Below are 25,327 nucleotides of genomic sequence, written 5' to 3'. Positions count from 1 at the left end.
AATGGATTTATTAATAAACGTGGGACGAAGAATGTCTGCGGGATGTTTATGATTATGTTATGAATGATAAGGTTCTTTAGAAATAACGCACACACATCAAATGACATATTATATAGAAAATATATAATTCGAATGCAAGTTGGTTTAATTCCAATCGATCGAGAATATATATTTCAATTACTATCGAAGTAAAGTATACGATCGAAGAAAAGAAATTTTTTAACGCCTGATCAAAATCCCACTAGACGCGGGTACGTATTAACAAGATATTACCGTTTGTTTTCTCCCGGTAAAAATGTTCTCATGAAAATATCTTTGTATATCTGTATTACTTAAAAATACGACGTAGAAACGTTTCGATAAGTAGTTACGAATCGTTAAAATTCCAAGTAAAGAACGTTCTATGGAGGCTCAATCGGAAGGAAGAGTAATAAAAAAAAAAAAAAAGAGGACGTTCGTCGTGTCGTTGAAGCAAAAGTTCCACAGGTCAAACTGTTAAAAATAGTGAACACATAGAGACTTGTACAAAGTGATAAACCCGGTTTACGAAATCGAAGTGTCATCGTTCTTTCGGAATGTGAATAACGATTCTACATGTGTGACGATTAACTCGAATACAATACGTATAAATGTTAAATGGTTTTCTTCGTTCCGATTAAGAGAGAACAGCGTTTGCTATTCGTAAAGCCATATCGCAGAACCGTGCCGCAGAAGAATGTCGCAAAACCATGTCGCAGAACCATATCGTAGAACCTTGCGAAACTTTTTAGCCGTTTTTCTCGTTTGGAAATTAATTTCGATAAAACGATATGTTCGTGTAGTCAACTGGTTGCCAGTTGCCGCGACCGATTGATCAAAGAAATGATTAAAGAAAAAATTTGTCGACTCGTAAGAAAACGATTTCTATCTACGATCATAAAGAGGAACTTGAACTATTGAGGTGCGCACCTTGCACCCAAAAGGAGCGTGAAACTCCCACCGTAGAATAGATATATCACATTTGGCACTCGACGTGCCAACGAAAAAATATGGCTCAGACGCGAATGTTGATTTCATGAATTTCTTTTTTTTTTTTTTCTTCGACTTTCTCACTTGTCCAATTTGATGACGAAAGCCTCGCCGGGTGGAACATTCAGTTCCTTGAAGAAAACGTCTTGATTCAATCTGTTGGCTGGTCCGACGACGACGTGGCCACCGTAATAAAGGGACGACAAGTCCTTCAGTTTGGACCCATTGCCGAGATTAGCGACGAAGACGTACGAGTTTCTCCGAGGATACCATCGTTCTATCACGATTATCTCATCCTTCGTGTACCTTTGGCAAGGAAAAAGAGGAATCGTTGAAAGCTCCGATCCCAAACGATTTCCGAACGGATTGTTAAATACGGGTTCCTAACTATTTACCTAATATCACAGTTAGCCATGACATCGCTATCCTTGGAAATAGCTTTAACGTAAATCGTCGGAGTGTCAGACCTCAATTTAGCCATCTCGGCGATCGTGCCGATCAGACTTGTTTCCAATGGTTTCGATGCCTCCGGCAACCAGGCAGTGACACCGACCGACGCAAACTTGTCGTCCAATCCGTCTTTCTTTTCCCAGTACATCGGTGCGAGATTATGCAAATGTGCCAGATCCTGATGATCCTCGCACTCGCAATCCATTATACCTATCTGAATGTAAAAATACTTTGAATGCGCTCGTTCGAACGAACTTCGTATTTGGTTGAACTTTATACCTCGTCTCCGTAAAATATACTGGGCGTTCCAGGAAGCATCAAAGCCAAAAGAGAGACAGCCATCGAAGCGTTCTTGACGTCGATGCTGGAAGCGACTCTTCTCGAATCGACGCCACCGACGGACCAGTGAACCCACGGATAGGACGCTTTCTCGAAAAGTATACCCTTCGTTACGGCTTCTACTTGAGCCTTTATATCCTCGGTTCCATTGGATACGCGCAAAGTGACGTCGATCAGATCTATTCTCGTAAGAATCGCGTTTCTGGATGGCTCGAAATGCATCGCAGCGTTAAGCGCGTCTACGTGACAAATGAGAATCTTTCGAGGGCCGAGCAGCGACTTCCAATGCCTTAAGATATTGGGAAAAGGACTTTCGTGTACGTAACGTTCGAGACCCCTCAAATAAAATCCATCGACCCCTCTGTCGATCCACGTTTTGATGGCCGAACCGATCGAACGTTCGTTGCCGATCGAATCCGTCGAGACGACCGGTAGAGCTCTTGGCTCCTCGAACGGTGCTGGACTACCGCTAACCGTCGAGAAAGTATTTCGAACGTTTTTAATCGACGTGGAAGGCGTCGTCGTAACCATATCCTCGAGCATCGAATCCTCGATCAGGCCTCTTCTTTCGCGGATCCCTTCGTTCGTCTTGTTCGTGGCTTGTCCTTCCTCGCCTCGAAGCGTCTTCGCGTACGGATAAAGCGGTAGATCGAGGATAAGGCTCATGTTTCTACGATGTACCTCATCTAGGAGTTTTTCAAAGTCCTTCAACGTACCGAGATTCACGTTTATATCCGTCATGTTGCTGATGTCCGAATAATATTCCGGATAGTGCGGTGCCGGGAAGATCGAGTTGAGACGAATTCCACGAACGCCGAGTCTCTTTAGGTAATCCAATCGCATCGTGATACCACGCAAATCCCCGATACCGTCGCCCCCCTTCGATGAATCTTGAAAGGAGGCTGGAAAGATCTCGTAGAAGACGTTTCCTTGCCACCATTCTACGGGAGGATCGCATCTGGAAGTTAGAATATTTAGAAAGGGTATCGCTCGAAACTCCTACGTACGACGAATCTTACTTTTTAGGCATGGTCGCGAGGACGCCTATGACGAGAGCAGTGCACCCAGCCAGGACCGACATCAACGACCAAAAGCAAGTTTTTCTTATCAGCGGCCAGTTCCATTTCATGAATCGATAATCTTTCGGAGACTTGGGCACGACCAGCTGTATTCCAACGAGCGGTGGCTTCCCACCGTTCTCCTGATTGTAAAACTGAAGAGTTACGGCGTGAGTATACTTTGTGATTTGTTAGAGAAAGCGATCCGCACAGGCGGGGGAGGGGTGTTAGTAAACGAGACACCAAGAACGAGCGAGAAAGAAAAAGTTGGAAGATCGGTGCGAGTAAGACGAAGATCGAAAGATGCTCGCGAACGGACAAAAAACTCCATCCTTCGAGACGTCCGAAGGGAGCGAGGGAGAGGGATCGATCGAACCCTTGGCGCAAATATTCGGATTCGACATCTGCCAGAGATATGGCTTCTTCGCGGTTCGGCCTCTCTCCATGGCGAGAACGTCGTACGAGATCTATCGTTGATCTTGCCAGTGGCCGCCGCCATCGTCGCAAATGCCTTCGCGCATTCTCGAGTCTCTTGCTCGACGCTGACTCTATTATTAATAAGTCCTGTCACGAGCTCGAGCGATACACGACGTTATCGTATTAATAGCCAACGCCATACGGCCCGCTCGTATCCAACATTTTTCTATTCGATCGTGTAGGGTCGAGGAAGATCAACGAGAGGAAGGACGAACAAGGGGGGAGAAGAAGTGGAAGAAGCAGGTGACGGCCCGAGCAACAAGTGCGCGTACGAACGAAAGATTTATAAATAACGCCGGACCGTTGTGTGCGACAAACGCGTCTATCTGCGTCTAACGATACGATTCATTATCGCTTTATTGCCGTGCAAGCGATATTACGCACGCACGATATCTTTGTATAGGTAAGTACTATGCAAGGAGCCTATCAAAGTTACGTATCGATGCTTTATCAGCCGACTCTTTAGCTAACGATCGCTCCGACCCGTTGTAAAACCATCGTCTTTCGATACATTTCTTTCGCTTTAATAAGTTTCGACCCTGAGATCGGCGTTCTTCTATTTTTTTCTTCCTTTCCTTCCTTCCTTCTCCATTTTCCCGCTTTTTTCCTTTTCGAGTTCTCACGACCGACGAAGAGCATACGTTCCCTTCCCCGAAAAATCTTTTTCCTCTTAGCCGCCGTGTCACGAGACTTTTCGTACCGCCGTATCGAAACTAGTCGAAACTGACGAGACGCGACTAAAAAAGTCGGGGAAAAAGAGCTCAAAAGTAAACTAGAAAATAGAAATTAGCGCGTCTAGTCTCCGCGAGTGAGAAACGAAAAAATGGTCGTTCGAAATCGAGAAATAATTTTCCCTCGACGTAATAAAACGTACGTACCAATAACGTAGATTCCATCGTACGAAAACGAAACGGATTCGATACTCGATAAGGAACACTCGCGAGTATCGTGAGACTCGAAGAAAAAAATGCCAAGTCGGCTTCGCGATGACGCACCTCGAGTTTGTATATCCAAGAAAAGTTGACGCGAAAGGTAACTCGATTCGCGACACTTTAATTAAATACTTACTAGAGCTTGAGCGTCTGGTGCTAAATGTTGATAAGCGGTATTCAGCTGTGTAAGTAATTGAGCGCAAACCGGTTCGTTCGTGTCACTGCTGCTACCGCTCGTGCTCGATTCCACCATCGGATCGCGCGAACTCGGTTCTGAAAGAATCGTGACAGAGATCGAATCAAAGAATGGGATAATAACTTATCGTTACTTATTTCATGCGATCGTATCGATCAACGGTTTGCCAAAGAATTGGCTTTTCTAGTTCTTTCATTAAAATGCGATAAATCCGGCTCGGAGTCGCGCGAGTATCGATTTTAATTCGTTCCTATTAATTTCAATTTCGTCCAATGATGAAATGTCTTTTTTCTTCCGCGTAGGAACTCGTGAGCGAGTTGGTCAAGATTAATCGCGATATAAATTGAAACTGGATCCTGTCAAGGCGCTTTGCGTTTACGACGATGACGACCACGCGCGTGATTACGTAAGGTATTTAGCGTCGCGCGACGACGACGACGACGACGACGACGACGACTTCCCTTTCTTGCTTCTCTCTTCCCATTCACGGACGATCAACGGGAAGAGAAGAAATTTCAGACTTTTTTCTACTTTTTTAGCCACGATTACGTTCTCTTCGATGCGATACCTACCATCGTGAAGAGGTTTCGACGAACTGTTCACGAGATTCATGAACGCGTTAAGCCCGTCCTCCTCGTTAATATTTTCGAGCGTTGGCGTCGTTATCATTTCCAGAGGTGCTCCTTCGAGAGGCCTGTATATAGGCGCCGATTCGAGAGAATTATTTATCTGCACGGCCGGAGGTGGACTCGGCGTCAAGAGTGGACAGTCCGAAGCTTCCTCGTCCTGCTCCTCGTAAGCAATCGAATATATCGATGGTATTAGATCGATAGTCGTTATTATTACGAGGATACGTTTCAGTTACGGAGTTCGCACAATGCTTAAGTATCTAACGAAAGAAGAAACGTGACTAAGGGCGAATTAGAGCGAAAGTCGACGATAACTCGCCGTCTACGTCGGACGAACACACACCTGTTGGTCTTGATTTATAAAGAGCTGTTGCGAGCTGGCCGAAGACGGAATTTCGGAAGGCAAGACCACCGACAGGAGGCCATCGCTCTTCGGGATATTCATGTCCGTTATCTCCTTGGATTCTTCTTCAGCGTCTACGAACGAGTCGTAGTTTTCGGCATAAAGGAAAAGGAAAAAAAAAGATCAATTAGCTTTTCGTCCTCGACAATGTCGTCGCCACGTAAACACGCAGGCGTTCGCGATTCGCTTCGACGAGGCGTAACGCGTCGACCGACTCTTTTTTATCGATCCGCGTGCTTTCTAACGCGAGAGTCCGAGAACGATACGAACGTTCTACCGAATAACTTTCGTCGGCAAAGTCAAGGTCAAAAAAAAAAAAGAAAAAGAAAAAAGGAAATGCAAACTATCGAAACAACAATCGCTTCTACCATCGGCAGAAATAATCGTTCGCCTCGAGTATATTGACTTTTACGTTCGTTCGTCGTACATGCGTTTAACGTCGAATGAAAAAAAAAAAAAAAAAAAAACAAAAAAGAGAGAAGCGAACCTTTCATCGATTCAACTACGCAATCGTTTGTTCTTCGCGCTCGATACTCGAGCGTTTTTTCCTTTTCTCGCTGGTCGAAAAGTTGTTCCTTCCTTCCGCCTTCGTGCGCTCAAAGCGAATCGAGAGAAAATCTATACGAGTTAATTTCTCTCCCGTTTCAATTTCACACAGATATTCTTTTACGTTTCTATCCTCTCGCTCACCGTCGTACATCACCATCGTCCAACGATCGTGTTGTGACTGTGACTCCGAGTTTGTTGTGTGCCGCGTTCAACGAGCTCGTATTACGTACGCGTGTACTTGTAACAATGCCAAAAGAAAACAATGCCTCTCCGGAACGAAATTAACTCTCGTCAACAAACCGCGATTGGCACGCATGCGGCACGTATTTATTTACATGCGTGCGTGAGTCGTACGTACGTCGATCTTGCGTTAAAAGAATTTCTTCGTAGCTCCCGCGTGTCGACTACTACGACGACGACGCTGCCATTTGCGCAAAGACGAATCGCCGATCGATGGTACGAGATTAACGAGACGCGTAAAATTTGTCGAAAGAGTGGATCGAAAGCTCGTGACGTCGATCCGAAGGTTCTAACCATAAAGGACGATCGACGAGGAAAAGGGCGATATCCTCTCGTTCTCTACGATCGGAAACGACGATTCGACCGCCTTACATTGCTCGTAGCTATCGCTCACCGACGACACGAATACGTACGTAGGACGAGAAGGAAATGCTCGTGACACTTTCATCCCCTCGCGACCGGGCGTGTGTGCGAGAGAGAGAGAGACACACCGGCCTCGACGAGTCCACGCGACAACGGGTAGGTCCACTCGTCCCTCCTTCTCGAAATTTTCTTTCCAAAAAGGTGTCCAGCACGATCCCTGAGAGCTCCGAAGGAGAACGACACGATTTCACCGACTATTTCGACGACCCGTCCGTTCGAACCTGAAAACCGCGTGCCTCGGCGTATTATATTTAGCAACGCGGTTTCTCCTCTCGTTTCTGCGTCCCGACTTCCGCGCCCTCCTCGATTCTGCGCTCTGCGGCCGTTATACCGCTTCGCCCCGAAAACGACGACGATCCGCTCGCCTTCGCCTCCTTTCCATCTCCGTAAGACTATCGCGGATAAATAAAAGCTATACCTCCTTGGAAAAGCGAGTATTCGAAGAATATTCGTTCGAAATTCGTTCGTCGTCTCGACGTTCCGCCTACCTCGACGTTTTTTCTACGAGCGTGCGTCACCTACGTTCCATCCGTTTGAATTTGATATCGGAAAACAAAAGGTAAGGCTAACGGTTGGTAATGCAGGAACTTTCACCGGAGATCCTTTCGTCTCGAATCGCCAAAACGCCTTTTATCGACTCGTTGTCCGTTTCATCGGCTAAAACGGTTTTTTGCGTCGCGATCGACGAAAATAATACTATCGGTATTTTTTACGACGCGTTCGATCGCGACGAGCCACCGACGGATCGTAGATACAAAAAAGTTTCAGTCGTATCCGTCGTAACGTGGCGCTACGGCGATCGCAGCTCGGATAATTAGGAACCGTTTCGCCTTTTTTTTTTTTTTCTTTTTTTATAGGAACAAGCGAGAAAAACGAACGATGCTTTTCGCCTCGTCACGCCAGATGTCATCAGGGGTATCGAGAGACGATATTCGGCGGCGACGCGTTTGCGACTTTTTTTCGAATCGCTGCCGTCATTAAAATTCAAATTTCCACCACGGTACGATATTCTCTAGGCTACGTCGAACAAAGGAATACGACGAGTTCGGTGAAAATATTTCCTCCTCGCTGTAATTTTCCAGGAACGAAAGAGCTATTTAAAGATGATGCAATCGTTAGCAATTACGCTCGAGGAACGATCCAACTCAAAGATCTTTAATCCTCCGATTCGAGATATCGCGACGTCGCGTTACGTCGCGAGGGGTATCCACGCGCAGCCCGCGTGCTTACGTACGACCTCGAAGCGAAAAGGATCGATCGAGCGAGCGACGAGACGCGATCGAAGGTAAAATCTTCGCTTTCTCGCCTCGATACTTTTTCCTTTCGATCGAGAACCTACGGATGCGAGCGAAGCTTGTTCGAGCAGCTCGATATTACTGGCGACTCGAAACGAATACGACGCGAAAGTGGGACGTCGCGTTGGACCGAAATTGCCTAGGTCTCGAGGTTGCCGCTTCCGGAGATCCAAATATCGAACGAACCTACGTTAAATTTTACTCACCGAGGTTACGGCCGGCGATGTTTGCGCCTCGACGTCCAAGGGCGGACGGCCTCGAAAATCCTCGATGTCGCCGTAAAAGCGTTCATCGATTCGAAAGAACGGCGATAGGCCTCCGTAGGAAGCAACATCGTTGCTTCTGGGAAACTTTCTGCGAAAAACGTTATCGTTCGAATTTCCTTCCTTCGGATAAACTCGTCGGACCGAACGAGATAAGGTTATGTCTTACCGGTTATAACGTACCGCAGCGAGATAAAACAAGTCTCTCTGCGTTTCGTCCCGTTGGTTTTCTCTCTTATCGTTGGTTCGGCGGAACGAACGAACGAACGTATGCGTGCTCGTACGAACGTAACTAACCCGACGCAACGTACAGGTAAATACGCGCAACGCGTACGTCGATCCATCGCGTAGGACGCAGGAGAGCGATCGTCCCACGAGGAACGACGCAGCGACGATCGTAACTCGTTCTTCGAGACGTCGCCGAACCTTTCTATCGACGATCCGTGCGATGTTTCGACAAACTCGATCTTCTCCTCGTTACCGATACTTCAGGGACGGGGAGCATCGATCCATCGAGCCTCGCGCGCGTCCAACGTCGATAACGCGAACGACGTAAACGACGTCGATGAAAATGAATTTTTCAAAGTTCAACGAAGGAACGAGTTTGCTCCTCGTCGGCTATACGGACGTTCAAAAATCGCGCGCTTGGAACTTGGTTGGACGAACGCCGCCGAGAGGAAATCATTTTCAAGAGTCATCGGCGGAGAGAGAGAGAGAGGGGGGGGGAGGAAGCGAAGAAGGGAGCGAGACGAAGGGACGGAAGGGCAAAGGCAAGGAATTTTCGAGAAGAACGAAAAGTCGCCGACGCGATTCGTCCGGTCCATTCAAGATCGCGTCCTCTCGGTAGTGGTCCGACTTCGGTTAATTTCGTGAACGCTCGCGCACGCTTTGCCTCGCCCTGCTCTTCCCCTTGCTTCCCCTTGCCGTTGCCGGCTTCCTCGATTCGTCGCCTAGGGGAAAGGAGGAAGAGGGAAGATCACGCGCATATCTCTGCGTGCGAGAGAAAGAGAAAGGGAGAGCGCGAGGCTTCGCGTTCGATCAGAGCGCGGTCAGTCGGTGGCGAGAAGTTAGCTGCTTCGAACGTTCCTCTTTCGCTTCGTCCGTTTACGATATAACCGAACGGTACCCGTAGAAGGAGCAAAATGGTGAAAACGGTCGAACACGTTCAGAGCTACGTAAGTTATTTCGCTCTTGATATTTTCTTCTGCGAACGATCGGAACGGTCGCAAGATCGGGAAAAGCTCGTAAACGGGCGGCGAATAATGGCATAACCTTGGAAACGCGGCGAAAGCGGATACGCGTCGTCGGGTGACACACTTCGCCACGATTATATCATATCATGCCTTTACGTGGCAGTAACTGACCTTCGACCGATCGATCTCCAGAAGGCGAGAAAAAAAAACACGTCGCTCCGATATACTTACAGGCATACGCGCACGCTTCGTCGCGACGTAACGTGGATTTATTTTCGAGAATGATCGAATCGGGACTCCGCGATGACTAGTGCTATCGACGTAGTACATCGCGCGTCTACTACGTCACACGATATCGCTTTATCGAACTTTTAACTAATTACTTATTTTCGTTCGATAGTCGTTCGATATCTCTCTTCCAAGCCCTTCCTCGAGCTAGCCGATCGATCGTAGATCGATCGAGTATTCGTCGAGGTTATTTCCTCGATCGGGAGAGGAAACGAACTCGTCGCGACGCCACCGATCCTCCTGACACGTGTACTCGAGATATCGACTCGTTATCTGGTCCCCGATAACGCATCGTAATCGCTCCATCTCTCGTTCGATATATCCTTTTGGCCCTCTCTACGACCATTCGTTTGCACGAAATTTAACGCGGTCTATTTCGGACGGATTCCTCCTTTCCATGCGAGTGCGTTCCAAGAAACGACGATGCTCCTATTGCACGCCGAAGCGTATATCGTTTTTGCTTTATTCGCAGGCGGATTTGGAGGAGAAACTCGAAAAGGCTGGCTCGACCTTGGTTGTAATCGACTTTTACGCAACGTGGTGCGGTCCTTGCAAAGCGATCGGACCAAAGATCGAAGAGTTAGCCAAGGTACGTAGATTTTCTTCGATAACGGAAAAACGAACTCTCTCCGGAGACAACGGTTCGCCGTCATATCACCTTTTCTCGTTCTTTTAGGAAACGGAGGATGTTATTTTCCTTAAAGTCGACGTGGAAGAATGCGAGGACATCGTGAACGAGTACAAAATAACCAACATGCCTACTTTCGTTTTTATCAAAGAAGGCAAGATAGTACGTATGAGGTTATATATATGTTGTGCACGATCAAAGATTCTACGTAACAGTTTCTTTTATCCCAAATCTTGGGGACATTTATTAACACTTCTCATCGATGATCTTTGTTTTAGTTGGAAACGTTCTCCGGCGCTAATTACGATTTGTTGTTAAGCACGATCCAAACTCACAAATAGACGAAATAAAGTGTTTAAATGCGTTGTATTTTTAAGCGAAATAATCTATTACTACATAGCAACGATATGCACGCACGAGTCACACGAACAGCGTATTATAACTTTTAACGACAGTATTCCTTTTACGATGCATATGGCATAACATCTCAAGAGGTTAGGTTTTTCGTAACACGTTATCCTTTCTACCGTTTGTATGTCTATTTTGCGAAATAAAGTGTACTCGGCTTACTATGTGTACGGACTAAGCATGATTTTTATAAATCTTTATGGATATGGAAGAGAGTTCATTCGCTGCAACGTTAAGAAAGATATAATACTTATATTCTTTGTACAGTATATACATTATTTGCGACTTTTGTTTTTTTTGTTTTGTTTTGTTTTGTTTTTTTTTTTTTTTTTTTTTTATGCAGTTCGATTCATCGCGATTCCGTCGTAAGACTTACTCGCGCGGATACGCTTCAAGAATAAAGCTATAACCGTTCCAGCAAGCAATATTCCCACGATATGTAAGGATCCTCCCAGGTCGAGCGATTACAATCGCGGATGTATTCGAACGTTTGGTTTTTAAAGTATTTTCGTTAATAAAGAACATACACCTGTACCCGATCTACAGGGTTGACCCAGCATCAATCGACTGGACGGCGACCTCAAATCGTCTTGTTTTCCTGCGAATAAAAAGGCAAGATATAATTGTCGAATAAAGATATAGGAAGAAAACGAAAAGAAATTTCTCACTTCGTAATATAGCGTTTCGCAAAAAATTGAGAGAACTTTCAAAACTCATTTGTTGCAAAGGCGAGGCGGAATCGTTCATGCCTTTGCGACTGAGCGGTTGAAATGTACCGTCGAACGTCATGTAATCGGCGATCAACGAGAGATGCCTGGAGTCCACCGTTATTCCGTACATCTTGAATACGTCTTTGACTTCTCTTATTATTACTTTGTTGGCGGCTTCGATCCCGTAAGTTTGAGAAATTCCATAGATGTCGTTGGAATATAACCTGGATAAGTCTAAAACCTCGTCGTATTTGAACATTTCCTGGAAAAAGCAAAACCGCGTTGCAACGTACACGCGTACCTACGACGTTCCGCATCTTTATCCTCGCTCGTTGCAGAGTTACTTACTATTATATTTATTCCGTCGGTTTTAAGAATAGTCTCCCCGTCGGAACTTTCGATCGTGAACGCTCTCCTTATGTCGGGAGTCTCCCAGAGAATCACTTTACCGGCTACGTTTCTGATGATCATTGGCAGGTCTATCTTGGTCATCTTGAGCGGCAACTGCAACGCAAAGCTTTATCTCGTTCAAGAACGTACGAGAGCGTACCGGCTACGGTATACGATACAAGTAGAATATAATTTTACCGACCCAGAATTTTAATTCGCACCACAACGATTTTACTCGGTCGTATTCGTACTCCAGCGCATACGTGTACGTATTCACTATATCCTTGCGTTTCGCATTCGCTGTACGTTTGTCGTTATTCGCGCCGCTTCCAAACTCGGAACTCTCATGGTCGTCGTCGTCGTCGTCGTCGTCGTCGTCCTCGTCGTTCACTTCCGTCTCGCCTTCTTCGATCCTCGTTTCACGAGGTATCCTCTCCGCGACATCATCCTCGTCGTCCTTCTCGTTTCTATCCTCGACTTCATCTTCCGTATCTTCCTCGTACTCTTGATTCTCTCGATGACGCGACATCGTTCGAGTCACCGTTGCATCCGCATCTTCCGCGGCTTCCTCCTCGTCGGACGACTCGTGCTGTTCTCCCAAATCTCTCTTAACGTTCGTCGATTTGGACGCTTTCGGTTCGTCGTCGGGTTCGTCGGGTTCGTCTTCGTCCAATAAAGAATCTTCCTTGTTCCCACGTCTCTTCTTCTCGTCCTCGACGTGTATCAAAGTACCGGTTACCTTGGCGATCTTCTTTATCTCTCTAAACATCGCCTTGAAAAAGATTTGCTCGGTTTTTTCGATCACCCGCTCTGGGCTCACCGAAAATTCGTTTTTGTAATATTTGTGGGGTAAAAATTCGATGCGCAACGTGTGGATCAAACGTCTCTGAGGGAAACGTTCCATTTCCTTGTCGATTCTGATATTTTTCAATACGTCGGTGAGTATACACTTGGTCAATTTCTGTCGCAATTTGTTGGATCGTTTGGCAAGACTTGGCAAATCCTTTTTGAAAGGGATTTCCATCGTGGGAGTCTTGATGGTTTTCGAGGCCATCATCAGTATCTCGCGCAGTCGAGGAATGCCCAGGGTGACGTTCATTTCGCCACGTCCCGCGTGGTGGAACGTGTTGAGCGTCATTTGCGTCGACGGCTCTCCTATGGATTGCGCCGCCAACAAACCGACGGGTTCCCCCGGTGGGCATATGGATTTCATTACCTTCATAGACAAAAGATCTCTCAGTTCGGTCTTTCCTATCGGGCGGTCGAACGATTTATTTGACATATACTCGTCCATCAAGTCCTCCAATCTCTCCGAAAGTACCCCAAATTCTACGTCCTGCCTGAGCTTGGACGTTAGAGGATCCGGGCATCCGGTACATTGCTTTTTGTAGGACCTTTTCGTTTCCTCGTCCATTCTTATCCATTTCCTTATCAACGAAAGAGTTCCCTTACTTCTCCCGCTGTTCTCGTCGATGCGTTTGAATTTCGAACTGTCGGGATTAAAGTTGTCCGCGGAAAATAACGAAAACTCGTTCCTTCTCTTTCTATTCAACGTGCTACCGCCATTTTTCTTCGACCACTTTTTTACTTTCCTTATCGATCTCAAGGTAGACTCGTAATTGGAATCTTCCTTCAGGTACGTTACCAGATTTGGATCGACGATGACATTTCTATTGTCGACTAGGAAATCCATTTGATCCTTTTTCAAAAACGTCGAAGCGGGTACGTCGAGCCCATCTTCGCCGTAATAGATTTGAATCAAGCTACCGTCGGAATCTCTAACGGTAGAATCGTAATTGATCACCAAGCCTTCTAAATGCTTTATAAGACACCTTTGCAAGTAACCGGATCTGCTGGTCTTCACTGCGGTGTCGATCAGGCCTTCCCTACCGGCCATACAATGAAAGAAGAATTCCTGAGGTCGTATGCCCGTCATGAAGCGGCCATCTATGAATCCTCCTGCTCTCGGCGTTGGATCATAGGCGGGAAAACTCGGCAAGCTTTTGCCGCTTATCATCAGCGGCGGCCTTTTACCTTCCAACTCTATTTGACCGAGCAAACACGAGATTTGCATGGTATTTACCATGGATCCCTTAGCTCCCGATTGTACCATCAATTGCAAGTTATTGTGGGGGAACTTCTTCAAGAGTCCTGCCGGTAAGCACGTTTTGTTAATATCGTTCGTGTAAACGTCCAACACGTTCTTGTATTTCCGATCAACCTGGGCACGAAACTTCGGCTCGGTCCTATAAGATTCCTCCATTTTCGACGATACGACCTCCGAAGGCGCATCGCCGGGCATTTCCAACAAGCTCCTTTGCATTTCTCCCCCCAATCTTCTACATTCCGATACGATTTCCTTACGCTTCGCATCCGCGCTCGAAACTATCAAAATATCCTCGATACCGAGCGTAAATCCATCTCGTTGTAAAAATGCCTGAAAAAGTTTACCGAAAGCGCTCAGCAATTTGCTGGAAGACGATCCACCGTACAATTCGTAAACGCAATGTACCAGACCGTAAGGGGTCGCACCGTAATGAGTTTTGTCGAGTACGCCGCAAAGGAGCTCCCCGTTCCTTATTACGACCTCCGCCTCCGACATTTCTTCGGGATTTTTCAATTCGACGCCGCATTTCCATCGGCGAGCCTTCCCCGTTTGCCACTGTTTCGCATTGATCTTCGCGCTCGACTTCAGATTGATTTGTGCGGTATTCGGGGGAGTGATGTTGATAAGTACGGTCGATATTATTTGCTTGCCCGACCACAACGGTACGGGCTTCAAAATGGTCGGCGGTAACAATTTCAAATTTCCTTTATGCGCTACCAACGCGCAGTAGACCAACTGCATGTAGTCGGTGCGACAAAAGAATTTACCTCTCGTGGTTAAACGTACGCCGGATATAACGTGATCCTGTATAAGCCCGCTCAATGGAGTGCCGTCCTTTGGTACGAGATATTGATTGGACACATTCGCGATCAAGTATCCCTCGCTTCTCGCGAGTTCGTTTTGCGGAAAGTGGACGTTGCATTCGTCGCCATCGAAGTCCGCATTGTACGCCTTGCAGTTGGCGTAATGGAGGCGCAACGTTTTTTCACCTTTCAAGATGCGCGCCTTGTGGGCCATTATACTGGGCTTATGTAACGTCGGTTGACGATTCACCAAAAGCATATCGCCGTTTTGCAGATGTCTGTGCACGATTTTAATGCCATTGAAGAAACGATTGGCCTTATCGCTGCTCGGTAGTAGACGCTTTGCGATGGCCTCCCTCTTGGTTACGTCGAAAGGGCTAAGACGTTGGACGGAACCATCTTCGTTCTCTATTATGACCGCGCCTGGATGAACGTTCGGCCCGTTTAAAACCAACTGTCGCAGCTCGAGCAGATTCCAGGGTGTCACGGGTATCGGATAGGTCAATTTAAGCGCGAAAGTCTCGGGAATGCCTATCTCATCGATGTCCAAGTTCGGATCGGGCGTAATGACGGAACGTGCCGCGTAATTCACTCTTTTACCCATCATGTGCATCCTTATGACGCCCTCCTTCTTCTCGATAACCTGTTTCAATCCGTGACAATTTGCCGAATCCGGAGTCTTGTTCAATTCTCTGTCCATTAAGTGATCCACGTCCGTTTGCAACGTCTGCCACGCGTTGTGTAGCTTCTCTACAGCCGTACCGCCCTTTATTTGTTCGAAAACGATCTTTCCTTCTTCCGGTAGCCGACTCGTGTCACCGTCCTGTATCGATTGTATAATGTTCCTAAGAATGAGACAGTCCTGTATGATACTTTTGTACACTTGACTCTGGGGATGTTCGATCATTTGTCCGTGGAGAAAGTTGATGGGTCTTACTATGGGCGGCAATACCGGTACAACGTCGAAGAAGAATACGTCGGTTGCGTACTCCGTATTTACATCGTTCAAACAAGGTATAATCACTTTGAGAAATTCTTTCTCGTTCTGCCATAACTTTCGCAAGTACTCTTTCGACTGGTCCGGCATTACGATGACGGTTTCCAATTTATTTACTACCGTATGAGACTTTACGTTCGTCGATGCAAAATTGGCGTCATTGATTTTGGTCGTCATAATCTTATTTCTTAAAATTGTAATTTTCGGTATAGCTTCTTGACAATTTATACAAATCTTCCCGGCGGTGTATTGCTTCAGGACGCTATCGACGTGAGACTGCCACTGAGCGTTAACGTTCTTCGTATTTAAGAGAATTCCGTTGGGATCGTTGCTAGGTGTATATCTCGTTCTGTTGGCAAGATTCCTTATATAAGTTTCTATTATGTCCCTTATATATACCAGATCCGATTCGTGTACGTCTTGCGACTTTGGTTTGGCGGATGTTATCTCATCTTCCAAACCGTCTATGTCGCTGAGCAATCCCATTTCTAAGATCTTTAGTTTTCCGCGTAGCAGCATCTTTATGTGAGTCGGGATTTGCAAAGTGAAACAGTTTAAGCAAGACAGCTTGATCAACATGGATAACGCTTTGTGAAACAACGGATTGACGACTGGCATAGGTAATTCTATATGGCCAAAATGACCAGGACATTTGAACACCGTGGAGCCACACGTTGCGCAAGGGTCCGAACTTTCGAGCAAAGGTCCTGAAATTTAACGATCGAACGTCATACGTTACATATTTACACACACATATATATATATATATATATACATATAATTTTTCAAATAATACCACGCGATGTATCCGATAGACGAGAAATTACCTAATGCTGGATCGTATAAACCACCTTTCAATGGATGGCCCAAAATATTGAACGAGAGAGGCGTTCTAATCTTTATAACGCTCAAATTTATCACATCTTCCGTTGTAAAAATCGAAAACGTCAGGCATTTCGGATCCAGGTGTTTCGGGCTCGAACGATTCTTCTGATACTTTTGCATTTTGAGAAAGATTTTTACTAGTCGAGTAACGCACTGGTAACTTACTTAACCTCAAACTCGTGCTCGGCACATGGCAAACGCTTGAAGCGAATCGACCGAGTCGGCTCGAACGATGCAAGCTCTCGATTGGTCGTACGTAAATGAAATCGAAAACTCGATATATCGATAGATTACGACGACTGAGTCATTGTGTGCGAGCGCTGATGACAGAGGCAACAAATATTTTTCTACTGTTAGCATCGATAAAAGTACGCAGATAATTTAATGAAATTTTGAAGAGTCGCAACTTTCGACGATACCATCGTTTCGATATGTTTGGCAAGAAGAAAGAGCCAAAGGGACAGTCGAGGTCTGGAAATCTTGCTCAGGTAAAACTCCTCGATAAATTTTCGTTCGTATTACTTTTCACGATGCATTCTCTCAATGATACTTTCTTTCGAAGTATGGAATATTCGAAGTACCCGAAAGTTTGGACGATCTCGGAGGTGCAGGAGAAGACGAGGACGACGAGGATTTGGAAGCCGAATTGGCTGCTTTAACGAGCGGTGCTAGTACGTCGCTCGAACAAAAGCATAAGGGTAAGCTGGATCCTTTATAGCTTCTTCGCTATAACAATAACTTTATAAAAACCGTTGTCGTAACAGTTCGGAGGACGGATTCTTCCGACTTAAACGCCATGGTGTCCGAAAGCGTTAAGGACATAGAAGAGGATATTTCTGACGGAGAGGACGATCCAGATTTACTGGTATGTAGAACCGTGTAGAATTGCAAGTTTTGTCGCTTTCACATTTGTAGCACGAATAAACGTTTTGTTTGCACAATTACGTGCAAGAACTTTTTAACAACAGGAGGAACTCGATATGCTTACCGAACGAGAGTCGGCTTTGTCGGATCAAGAGACGAACCAGGAAGCAAACGATTCTGAGAATAGTCCTCGTAAAGAACATGACGCTCCTGTAGGAGACGATAGGCTAAAGTTATTACGGGAAAGGCTAGAACTTTATCAAAAGGCCGAGAAGAAGGCGAAGCGAGGAAACGAAGCCGGTAAGGCCAGGAGATTCGGTAGGGGTATTAAGACGTTGCAACAGCTGTTAAAGGACGCTGAGATGGGTACCGTTATAAACGAGGCCGATATTCCACCTCCTTTACCTCCCTCGGCTATCTCCGAATTCACAGAGCGACCTACGGGTATAATTTTCTTTTCATCTTTCATTTCCTTCCTTGGAAGAATCTACAAACTTGTACGTCTACTCGTTCGTTATAGACGATGCCGCGTCCCCCGAAGTACCGGTGGAAGATCCTACGTCGCCGAGTCCCGAAGGGGACGTCGATTCCGAACCTAGTCCTGCGGCACCAGTTGTTCAGGTCGATCAGGAAGCATTAGATTTGTTAAACAAGCGACAGCAGGAATATAAAATCGCTGCGCTTGCGTGGAAGAAGGCTGGTAACATGCAAGAGGCTATGAAGTGTGTAAAAGTTGCAAAACAATTTGACATAGTTATCGCGGCGACTAATGCCGGAGAAGCAATCGATTTATCCGATATGCCAGCTACGCCAACCGGACCTTCTATATCGGCTTCCGTATCACCTGCACCTTCTGCGTCGCCTTCCATCGAGAAAGAAGACGTCGAGGTTCAACAACGTGCCGAGCCAGATACACCGGCTCCAAATAAAATGGACGAAGTAACGGAACAACGGCATGGAATGGAAGACGTAGAAAGTGCCCTTAAAGAGCGTCTCGACGTATATAAGCGAACAAAAGCGATTGCAGAGAACGAAGGGAATTCTTCCAAAGTTCGAAGATACGCTCGTATTTGCAAGCAGTTCGAAGAAGCGATTAAACTGCACGCACGTGGGAAGCCCGTGCCTCTGGACGAACTTCCTGTTCCACCGGGTTTTTCACCGCTTTCTACGGGTATCCAGTCCAGCGTATCGGAGGGACCGAAGGAAGACGAGAGATCCAAACCGGAATCCAATTCGGAGGGAACGTCCGGGACAAATGTGCCAAGTCCACCTCCGCGAACGAACATGGGTATTTATAAATCTAACAATAATTCGTACATTGCTCTTTCGCCATCGCGATTAATTACTTGTATATCCTTCTTTTCTTCAAGCAGTACATAAAAATCAAAAGCACGCTACTACACGGGCGGATAAACAGATGGTGATGTTGCAACAACGTCAATACGAATTGAAAGAGGCCGCGTTAAAAGCTAAGAATGACGGAGATTTGGACTTGGCACGCGATTATTTGAGACAAGCGAAGGGAATACAGCCCTTGATCCAAGCCAGCATCGCCGGTCTACCGGTCGATATGAATTCTATACCCTTATCGCCAGTTGCCAAAATGGAACTCAGTGCGCACGGTTTAACCGGTCAAACGGACGAAAATTTCCAATTGATTCACAGCGAAGATTGTTTGGAGGAATCCGGTGGCAGCGACGAACAAATTTACGACAACTTGGAGAACCAGTTGATCAAACAGATAAAAGTACGACGTTATAAATTCCCGTTTCAATCAACGTTTGAAATTCGATCGAAAACGAAACCTATATATATATATATATATATGTATATGTATATGTATATCTTTCTGTTTCAGTGGTGTCTTTCTACGAGAGATCATTCGAAACAATTGGGAGACGTTCCAGGATATAACAGATGGGAACGACTCGCATTAGGATATACCAGGGATTTGGACATGTTACGCGTTAGAAGACGCGATTCGTTACCGCCTCCGCTGCATCACTACGAGACCAAAACATATGCGATAGTTCAGTACGAGAGATTTTATTTTCTTTCTACAAAAATAAAACAGCTCGAAGCTCATGTTATTTATTTTCTAGGAGTTGTACCGACTTGAACGATAGCGATATTGAAATTTCGATAATAAGAGGTATCAATTATCCGCGAGACGCGGATACTTACGTTATGTTTGAGTTTCCCTATCCTTCGGACAGTCCTCCTGCAGACAGAACATCGACGGTCAAAGGTACATGCAATCCCGAGTACCAAGCTACGTTTCCGCTAACTGGAATCCTGGATCGCAACTCGCGGCAATGTCAACGGGCATTCAAACGACATGCTCTCAAGTGTCAAGTTTGGGCGAAAGGGTAAAGTTTACGTTTCCCTTTAAAAATGATTTATTATTTCATTTGATTTTATTTGATTTTCCTCAATAGGCATAGATACGATAGTGATTTTGCTTTTTCATCGATTCGTTAAGCAGTCGAATCGTTTGTTCGAAAGATGGGAGAGAGAGAGAGAGAGAGAGAGAGTTGCGTTCCATACCATATGCGTGTCTAACAATTTACAGGCTATAATTTGCAGCTCCTAATAAGCAAACATTTTCCACTGGCTAGAGACGAATGGTCCCCTATTTCTCTCTCCTGGAGTTTTTTTATTCCCTGTGTAAACTTTCCTTTCGAGGTTGATTGCGCTTAACTATCGAACTTTATTGAAAATAGAAAATACGAAAAATCTTGGACGTCGAGAAAATTCCAATATACTTATTCACTAGTCGATATTAGATTATTGCAGTAAATGGATTAGGACGTTGCTTACAGATGCTCGCTGAACCCCATCCTGTGTTGCACTCATCCAAGGTATGAAATTTTCATACTCAAGGAATACAGATCTCTTTTCTTTTATTTATTTATTTATTTATTTATTTTTTTTTTTCATTTGCTCGATGTTCAATGCGTACGAGCAAGCAGCTTTGAACGCGTAGTCGTTCTCACGGTGCTTTGAAATAAGTGCTTAGATACGATCGATTCGATACGTTCGATGAGATTCGGTGCTTGTCGAGCGTCTCGCTTGGAATAATTAGAAACGTTTCATTTCACGTAAGCTTGATTGTAAATCGAGACAGTAAATTATCAATCGATAAAAGACAAATGTAAAACGTTCGTTCTCAAATATTCTCCAACTTTCGTATGCTGCGTCAGATTCTCGAACGTGTCTTCACGAGCATTTACGAGCAAGCTGTAGCAACGTTACGACTATTGTGCTGCATTATTCGAACGACTTAAATCTTCCCAAAGTAAATCCCGTCGTAACTCAATCAATACGTTTGTATCGTTATAGAGGATTTTTCAGAAGCGACAGTTTGCTGGGTACCGTGACGGTAAAATTGCAATCGCTCGAGATGCAATGTATTCTACACGATTCGTTTCCAGTAAGTTTTTTCAATCCACATCGTACGATCGTAACGTCGATGTTACACTCCCTATTTCATAATGCGATCTCTTTGTGGCAGTTGATGGAGGGGAGGAAGCCAACGGGAGGAAAGCTCGAGTTGAAGATACGTCTTAGAAATCCGATTCTCACGAAACAGATAGAACAAATAACCGACAAATGGTTGATCATCGACAACTGATGCCTTCTCGATTCGTCGGAGAGAAATCGACGGAATGCACTCGTATTTGGTTCGGCAAGATTGTGGTTTTTCTACGTAAATGGTAGAACGCGTGGTTCTCTCAGCCAGCGATATTATTTATCTCGCAAGCGAACATGTAAATGTGTAATTATAATCGATTATCTTACTCTCGTAGATAGACGAATACGTGTATGTAGATAAGCCACCCCTTTTTTTTAAGCCTATCTATTCCGTTATATTTCGCTTGTATATATTATATTATAAATATGTATCGAATGTACGCGTGTGATATAAGAAACGATAATGAAAAGTTTGCGATTGCATTAAATTGCGTTTATACGAAAAGAATTGACAAAGTTGTATGAATAAACGAATCTTTATGTTACGTTTCTATGGGAACTAATATGAACTATCGTTACGTTATATCTCTTGATACAAATTTCGATCTCTCGGGGGTCGGGTTCCTCGAAGCTTCCTTCGAAGCTCGAAATTAAAGACGACGAACGATTCTGCTCGAAGTAGATGTCCGTGAGTGTGCCTGTACGTACGCGTGGGTACGTAGGGGACGTAAGCCCTTGGAAAGAATTGGCAAACACGTGCATCGTTTGATTTACACGACTCGAGAAGGAACGATTCGCGGGATTAAAGCTGAATCGACATTTTCCAGAGAACAATACATCCAGGTGAATCCCCACTAACAAACTATTGTCCGATAATCGCCCGACTCTGTCTCTTTTCAGCTAGCTGCGCTACGATTTAGAGATTCCACGCGCGAATTTAATCAACGATCGTGTTAATCGCTGCAAGAAAATTATCTTTTCGGATCGCGTGCGTTTCCAATCGCAAATAGCGAAACGAGTGACATCGAATAATAATAGATCGATTTAGTTGGACGTCGCATTCGCAGATGTCGAGTTAAAGTGTTACGACTTGAAAAGGGGGAAAAAAGAAATAGAGGAGAGCGCGAGCGCCCGCAGCGAACTCCGAGTTACGTATCGATCGATCGTACGTACGAATGGCCGATTGGAAAACAGCGGGATCTATTTGCCAATTAGACTATTAAGAGCGATCGAAAAGGGCAAGGGCCGCACGCGAGACCTGGCGAAGTTCGCCGCTGGAAGAAGAGCGAGCGAATATCCAACGGGATTACACGGTCCAGTGCAGAGTATTTGCCGAGCATATACATACCGCGGTAATGTTGACCTTTTGCCAGATCCATTCTGCGTGCAAATTAACGATGTTTGCTCTCAACCCTTTTGCCCTGTCTTGATTCTACCTCTTCTCCGTTCTCTCGACCCTGGCGCAACCCTCTCCTAATCTCCCCCTTCCTCTCTCTCTCATTTTTCGCCGCTGCGTCCGCTCTCCTTATTTAGCTCCTAGACGAATTTTTTAGTCTCCTGCGAGTTTCTCCTGCGAAAATATTGGAGCAACGCGTTTGGATCGCGTCTGAAATAAAGCAATAAGGAGAATTGGCCTTGTGCAATGAAAATGGAAAGAATGTGCCACGTGGAACGATATATGTATGTATATAAATAGCGAAAGCGTAGAAAAATTGCAAGGTCCGCGATAAGATAGCCTTTGAGAAATGCAACATTTCAAAGATAACGTTTCTTTTTTCCTCTTCGTATCGGATCGCGTAGGATATTGCAAAATTGCTTAACGAGAAGACCAATTAAAATATTTTTCTTTAGACAAAGTATAACAACGTTAGCGGCGATTAGTCGAGTTCTCTGCGAGAAGCGATGTATCGGAGAGCTCTTTGACATAGTATCGAAGATAATGAAATTAAGAAATTTCATTTTTTCTTTCATTCTTTTCCTTTTCTTTTTCTTTCCTTTTCCCTTATAAAGCAGAAATTTTTCTCGCGAGAGATCGGCTGGTAAAGTTCGCACATTTTTTAAATTCGTCGTTCGACGTGGCGAACGCGTGTGTCTCCTCTTTTTCCAAATCGGACGCTGCAAGACGCGGCGGAGTCCGATTACGCGATTTCTGCTTATGCCGCATACTGCCGGACGTGACGTCACTGGAACTCACGGCCGTGGATCTTAGATGCCAGGTGTGACTTGACACCAGAAGCTTCTTCGTTCCCTTGTCTCCTTCCCACGCGAAACGTATGGAAATATATCAATGCGAGTAACACGTTCGTTAACGTTGGTCTCGCTTTATGATCCAGGTCGAATCGCAAACAATAGCCCTTCGATCGTCGGTACATTCCTACGAGCGAATGGAATTAAGAATACGTCGAGAGCTCGCGTTAATTATTAAACGAGGCATTACCGAGATGCGAGTTGGGAGAGCTCCTTCGCGAGAGGTACTTTGGAAGGAGGAAACGATATAACCCGAAACCCGAACGTAACGCGAATGCCTTCGTCGTGATACGACACCTCGATTGTGCCGATCTAATACATTCGATGGCAAACCCAACTAGGTACCGAAGTACTTCCGCGTAAATATCGCTTTACTTGCGCGTAACGGATCGTTGTTACATAATGTTTGTAACCAACGCTACAGATATACCGGCCTCGTTCTTCTATAACATCTTAATGTTTCTTTCAACGTTAAATCGATCCAATTTGCTCCTTCGAGCGAGCAAATCGAGGCTGACGCAACCGAATGCTCGGATGATGGAGTAATATTTTTACGGATCGAACGTATCGTTGTTGTGCTTTCGCGCGAATAATTTTTTTAAGTGAAATTTACGAAAACTGCCCACGCTCTCTTTCCCGTTTTATTCATAGTCACAGGCGTATCGTCGCGAACTATCGAGAACGGTCGAGCGGCGAATACTCTACTTGGAGAAGTAGAGGTACGTACGTAAAAAGCGGATTTCGAGGAAGACGATAAGAGGGAGAGAGAAAGAAAAAAACGGAGGCTATTAAATCGAATAGCTCCCGCGAAAGAAAGGGAAGCAACGATTCTCTCTTGCGATCGATTCTCGTCTCTTTCGCTTTTTTCTCGTCGAGCTGAGATAATAAAGTGCCGCTCGTTGATAACGTTCCGGTGACGAATATGACGGCACTTCCGGCACCGAGCCGGAAATCACCAAATGCGTTTGCTTCCGTTTCGTATTCTTCTCGCGTGTTCCGCATCGTGGTTTACGTCCGTCCCAAGTCGCCTTCCACCGATTATCTCTTTATATTTACTCGGCCGACGTGATTCTTTCTCATCGAATCAAATAGTTATCTACCTCCGTCGATTAACAGTTCGCTCGATGATTTACGCCGTAAATACGAAGACGGATCGTCGAACACGATGCGCAAATTTCGATCGTTGACGAACCTCTCCCCGTAGGAAAATCGATAAATCGTCGAATCGTTTTGCCAAGAGAATGGTGCAACGAACGATCGGCCAACCGTTTCGTACCATTACGCGCGAGACGAACGCGTTTAATTATCGGCTGATCCTAAGCGATTTTTTAACGAGAAATAGAGAGGGGGAAGAAGCAGGAGCTTTTGGTAGATATCAAACAATTGGGAAAACACGAACGAAATTCTCGCGCGATCTTTAATATTCGTCGTCGAATATAGGGATCGCGGCGATTTGATCCTGGAGATGACGAACGAACTCGAGGAGAGTAAGATAAACTTTTTTCGTCTCGCTCTAAGCGATCGTTAGGTCCTGTCAACCCCCATTTAAAATCGTAGAAGGACCGAACTGTTGTCAATGAACGTTATGTTTTTAATCGCTGCGACACAAATAGCGAGGATTCGATTGTTCGCGAAGCCGATGCAAAGCGATGATCCGAGAATAATTGAGCCACCGACGGCAAACAGATTCGTAAGAGCGAGAGAGAGAGAGGGAGAGATAAAGTACGAGCTAGGGGTTGGCGAGTCACAGGGAGAGGGTTGTTCTCGACTACCGCTCGAAGACCGTCGCACGATCTCTACTTCATTGTGTCATCCGTCATCGCGCCACGAACAAATGAACGTCTCAACGGTTGCCAGACAAATGACTCGAGGATTATCCTTCGAATGTGCTCTCTCTCTCTCTCTCTCTCTTTCTGTGTGTGTGTGTGTGTGTGTGTGTGTGTGTGTGTGCGTGCGTGCGCGCGCGTGTGCGTGTTTCCCTTTCGTTTCTTCGCCTTCCTTTCGTCATATCTCTTTCTCTTTATGTTTTATAGTCCTCTCCTTCTCTCTTTCTCGTTTCATCCGCTCGCGA

General features: G+C 45.5%; 4 protein-coding genes and 1 long non-coding RNA gene across 13 annotated transcripts; 3 read left to right on the top strand and 2 right to left on the bottom strand.

The window, feature by feature from the left end:
* Positions 1-101: 101 nt before the first annotated feature.
* On the bottom strand, positions 102-6,391 carry LOC122635795 (maltase A2-like). 3 transcript variants are annotated; one of them, XM_043826450.1, is made up of 8 exons: positions 6,183-6,391; positions 5,433-5,566; positions 5,033-5,246; positions 4,401-4,537; positions 2,817-3,010; positions 1,738-2,755; positions 1,404-1,672; positions 102-1,314 (listed from the first exon to the last, which is right to left on the bottom strand). In XM_043826450.1, the coding sequence occupies exons 1-8, from the start codon at positions 6,196-6,198 to the stop codon at positions 1,089-1,091; spliced, it is 2,208 nt and encodes a 735-aa protein (XP_043682385.1). In that variant the 5' UTR covers positions 6,199-6,391; the 3' UTR covers positions 102-1,088. The 3 variants fall into 3 exon arrangements, with proteins under 3 accessions (XP_043682385.1, XP_043682387.1, XP_043682386.1); XM_043826452.1 differs by having other exon boundaries at positions 2,817-2,998; XM_043826451.1 differs by lacking the exon at positions 6,183-6,391 and adding an exon at positions 5,980-6,102.
* On the top strand, positions 3,432-5,135 carry LOC122635805. The gene is made up of 3 exons (XR_006328755.1): positions 3,432-3,735; positions 4,763-4,871; positions 5,000-5,135. It is a non-coding gene; the product is annotated as an uncharacterized LOC122635805 (long non-coding RNA).
* Positions 6,392-9,279: 2,888 nt separating the features above from the next.
* Positions 9,280-10,947, top strand: LOC122635801 (thioredoxin-2). The gene is made up of 4 exons (XM_043826466.1): positions 9,280-9,437; positions 10,216-10,332; positions 10,420-10,533; positions 10,650-10,947. The coding sequence occupies exons 1-4, from the start codon at positions 9,405-9,407 to the stop codon at positions 10,710-10,712; spliced, it is 327 nt and encodes a 108-aa protein (XP_043682401.1). The 5' UTR covers positions 9,280-9,404; the 3' UTR covers positions 10,713-10,947.
* Positions 10,948-11,172: 225 nt separating this feature from the next.
* On the bottom strand, positions 11,173-16,798 carry LOC122635793 (DNA-directed RNA polymerase I subunit RPA1). Its single transcript, XM_043826441.1, has 5 exons — positions 16,614-16,798; positions 12,082-16,493; positions 11,838-11,993; positions 11,448-11,751; positions 11,173-11,377 (listed from the first exon to the last, which is right to left on the bottom strand). The coding sequence occupies exons 1-5, from the start codon at positions 16,789-16,791 to the stop codon at positions 11,277-11,279; spliced, it is 5,151 nt and encodes a 1,716-aa protein (XP_043682376.1). The 5' UTR covers positions 16,792-16,798; the 3' UTR covers positions 11,173-11,276.
* A 219-nt stretch (positions 16,799-17,017) lies between these two features.
* Positions 17,018-21,568, top strand: LOC122635794 (coiled-coil and C2 domain-containing protein 1-like). 7 transcript variants are annotated; one of them, XM_043826443.1, is made up of 11 exons: positions 17,018-17,159; positions 17,234-17,369; positions 17,436-17,536; positions 17,640-17,979; positions 18,056-18,823; positions 18,909-19,282; positions 19,394-19,569; positions 19,638-19,904; positions 20,358-20,396; positions 20,878-20,968; positions 21,050-21,568. In XM_043826443.1, exons 1-11 carry the CDS (start codon positions 17,103-17,105, stop codon positions 21,167-21,169), a joined length of 2,469 nt encoding a protein of 822 aa, XP_043682378.1. In that variant the 5' UTR covers positions 17,018-17,102; the 3' UTR covers positions 21,170-21,568. The 7 variants fall into 7 exon arrangements, with proteins under 7 accessions (XP_043682378.1, XP_043682377.1, XP_043682380.1 ...); XM_043826442.1 differs by having other exon boundaries at positions 18,906-19,282; XM_043826445.1 differs by lacking the exon at positions 20,358-20,396.
* The last annotated feature ends 3,759 nt before the right edge of the window (positions 21,569-25,327 follow it).

The sequence above is a fragment of the Vespula pensylvanica genome, chromosome 19 (genome assembly GCF_014466175.1).
Source record: "Vespula pensylvanica isolate Volc-1 chromosome 19, ASM1446617v1, whole genome shotgun sequence".
Taxonomy (NCBI): domain Eukaryota; kingdom Metazoa; phylum Arthropoda; class Insecta; order Hymenoptera; family Vespidae; genus Vespula; species Vespula pensylvanica.
This window is presented reverse-complemented; position numbering and strand designations above follow the sequence as displayed.

Bases quoted from the DNA above. Each gene is read 5' to 3' on its own strand.
- LOC122635795 (XM_043826450.1), bottom strand. The intron at 2,756-2,816 runs GTAAGATTCGTC...TCTAACTTCCAG, and splicing joins CTCGCGACCATGCCTAAAAA to ATGCGATCCTCCCGTAGAAT. The intron at 1,315-1,403 runs GTAAATAGTTAG...TCCTTGCCAAAG, and splicing joins ATGGCTAACTGTGATATTAG to GTACACGAAGGATGAGATAA.
- LOC122635801 (XM_043826466.1), top strand. From the start codon at position 9,405: ATGGTGAAAACGGTCGAACACGTTCAGAGCTAC. The intron at 9,438-10,215 runs GTAAGTTATTTC...CTTTATTCGCAG, and splicing joins TCGAACACGTTCAGAGCTAC to GCGGATTTGGAGGAGAAACT. The intron at 10,534-10,649 runs GTACGTATGAGG...TCTTTGTTTTAG, and splicing joins TTATCAAAGAAGGCAAGATA to TTGGAAACGTTCTCCGGCGC.
- LOC122635793 (XM_043826441.1), bottom strand. From the start codon at position 16,791: ATGCAAAAGTATCAGAAGAATCGTTCGAGCCCGAAACACCTGGATCCG. The intron at 11,994-12,081 runs GTCGGTAAAATT...TTTGCGTTGCAG, and splicing joins GGTGCGAATTAAAATTCTGG to TTGCCGCTCAAGATGACCAA. The intron at 11,752-11,837 runs GTAAGTAACTCT...TGCTTTTTCCAG, and splicing joins CCGACGGAATAAATATAATA to GAAATGTTCAAATACGACGA.
- LOC122635794 (XM_043826442.1), top strand. From the start codon at position 17,103: ATGTTTGGCAAGAAGAAAGAGCCAAAGGGACAGTCGAGGTCTGGAAAT. The intron at 17,160-17,233 runs GTAAAACTCCTC...TTTCTTTCGAAG, and splicing joins GGTCTGGAAATCTTGCTCAG to TATGGAATATTCGAAGTACC. The intron at 20,969-21,049 runs GTAAGTTTTTTC...TCTTTGTGGCAG, and splicing joins TTCTACACGATTCGTTTCCA to TTGATGGAGGGGAGGAAGCC.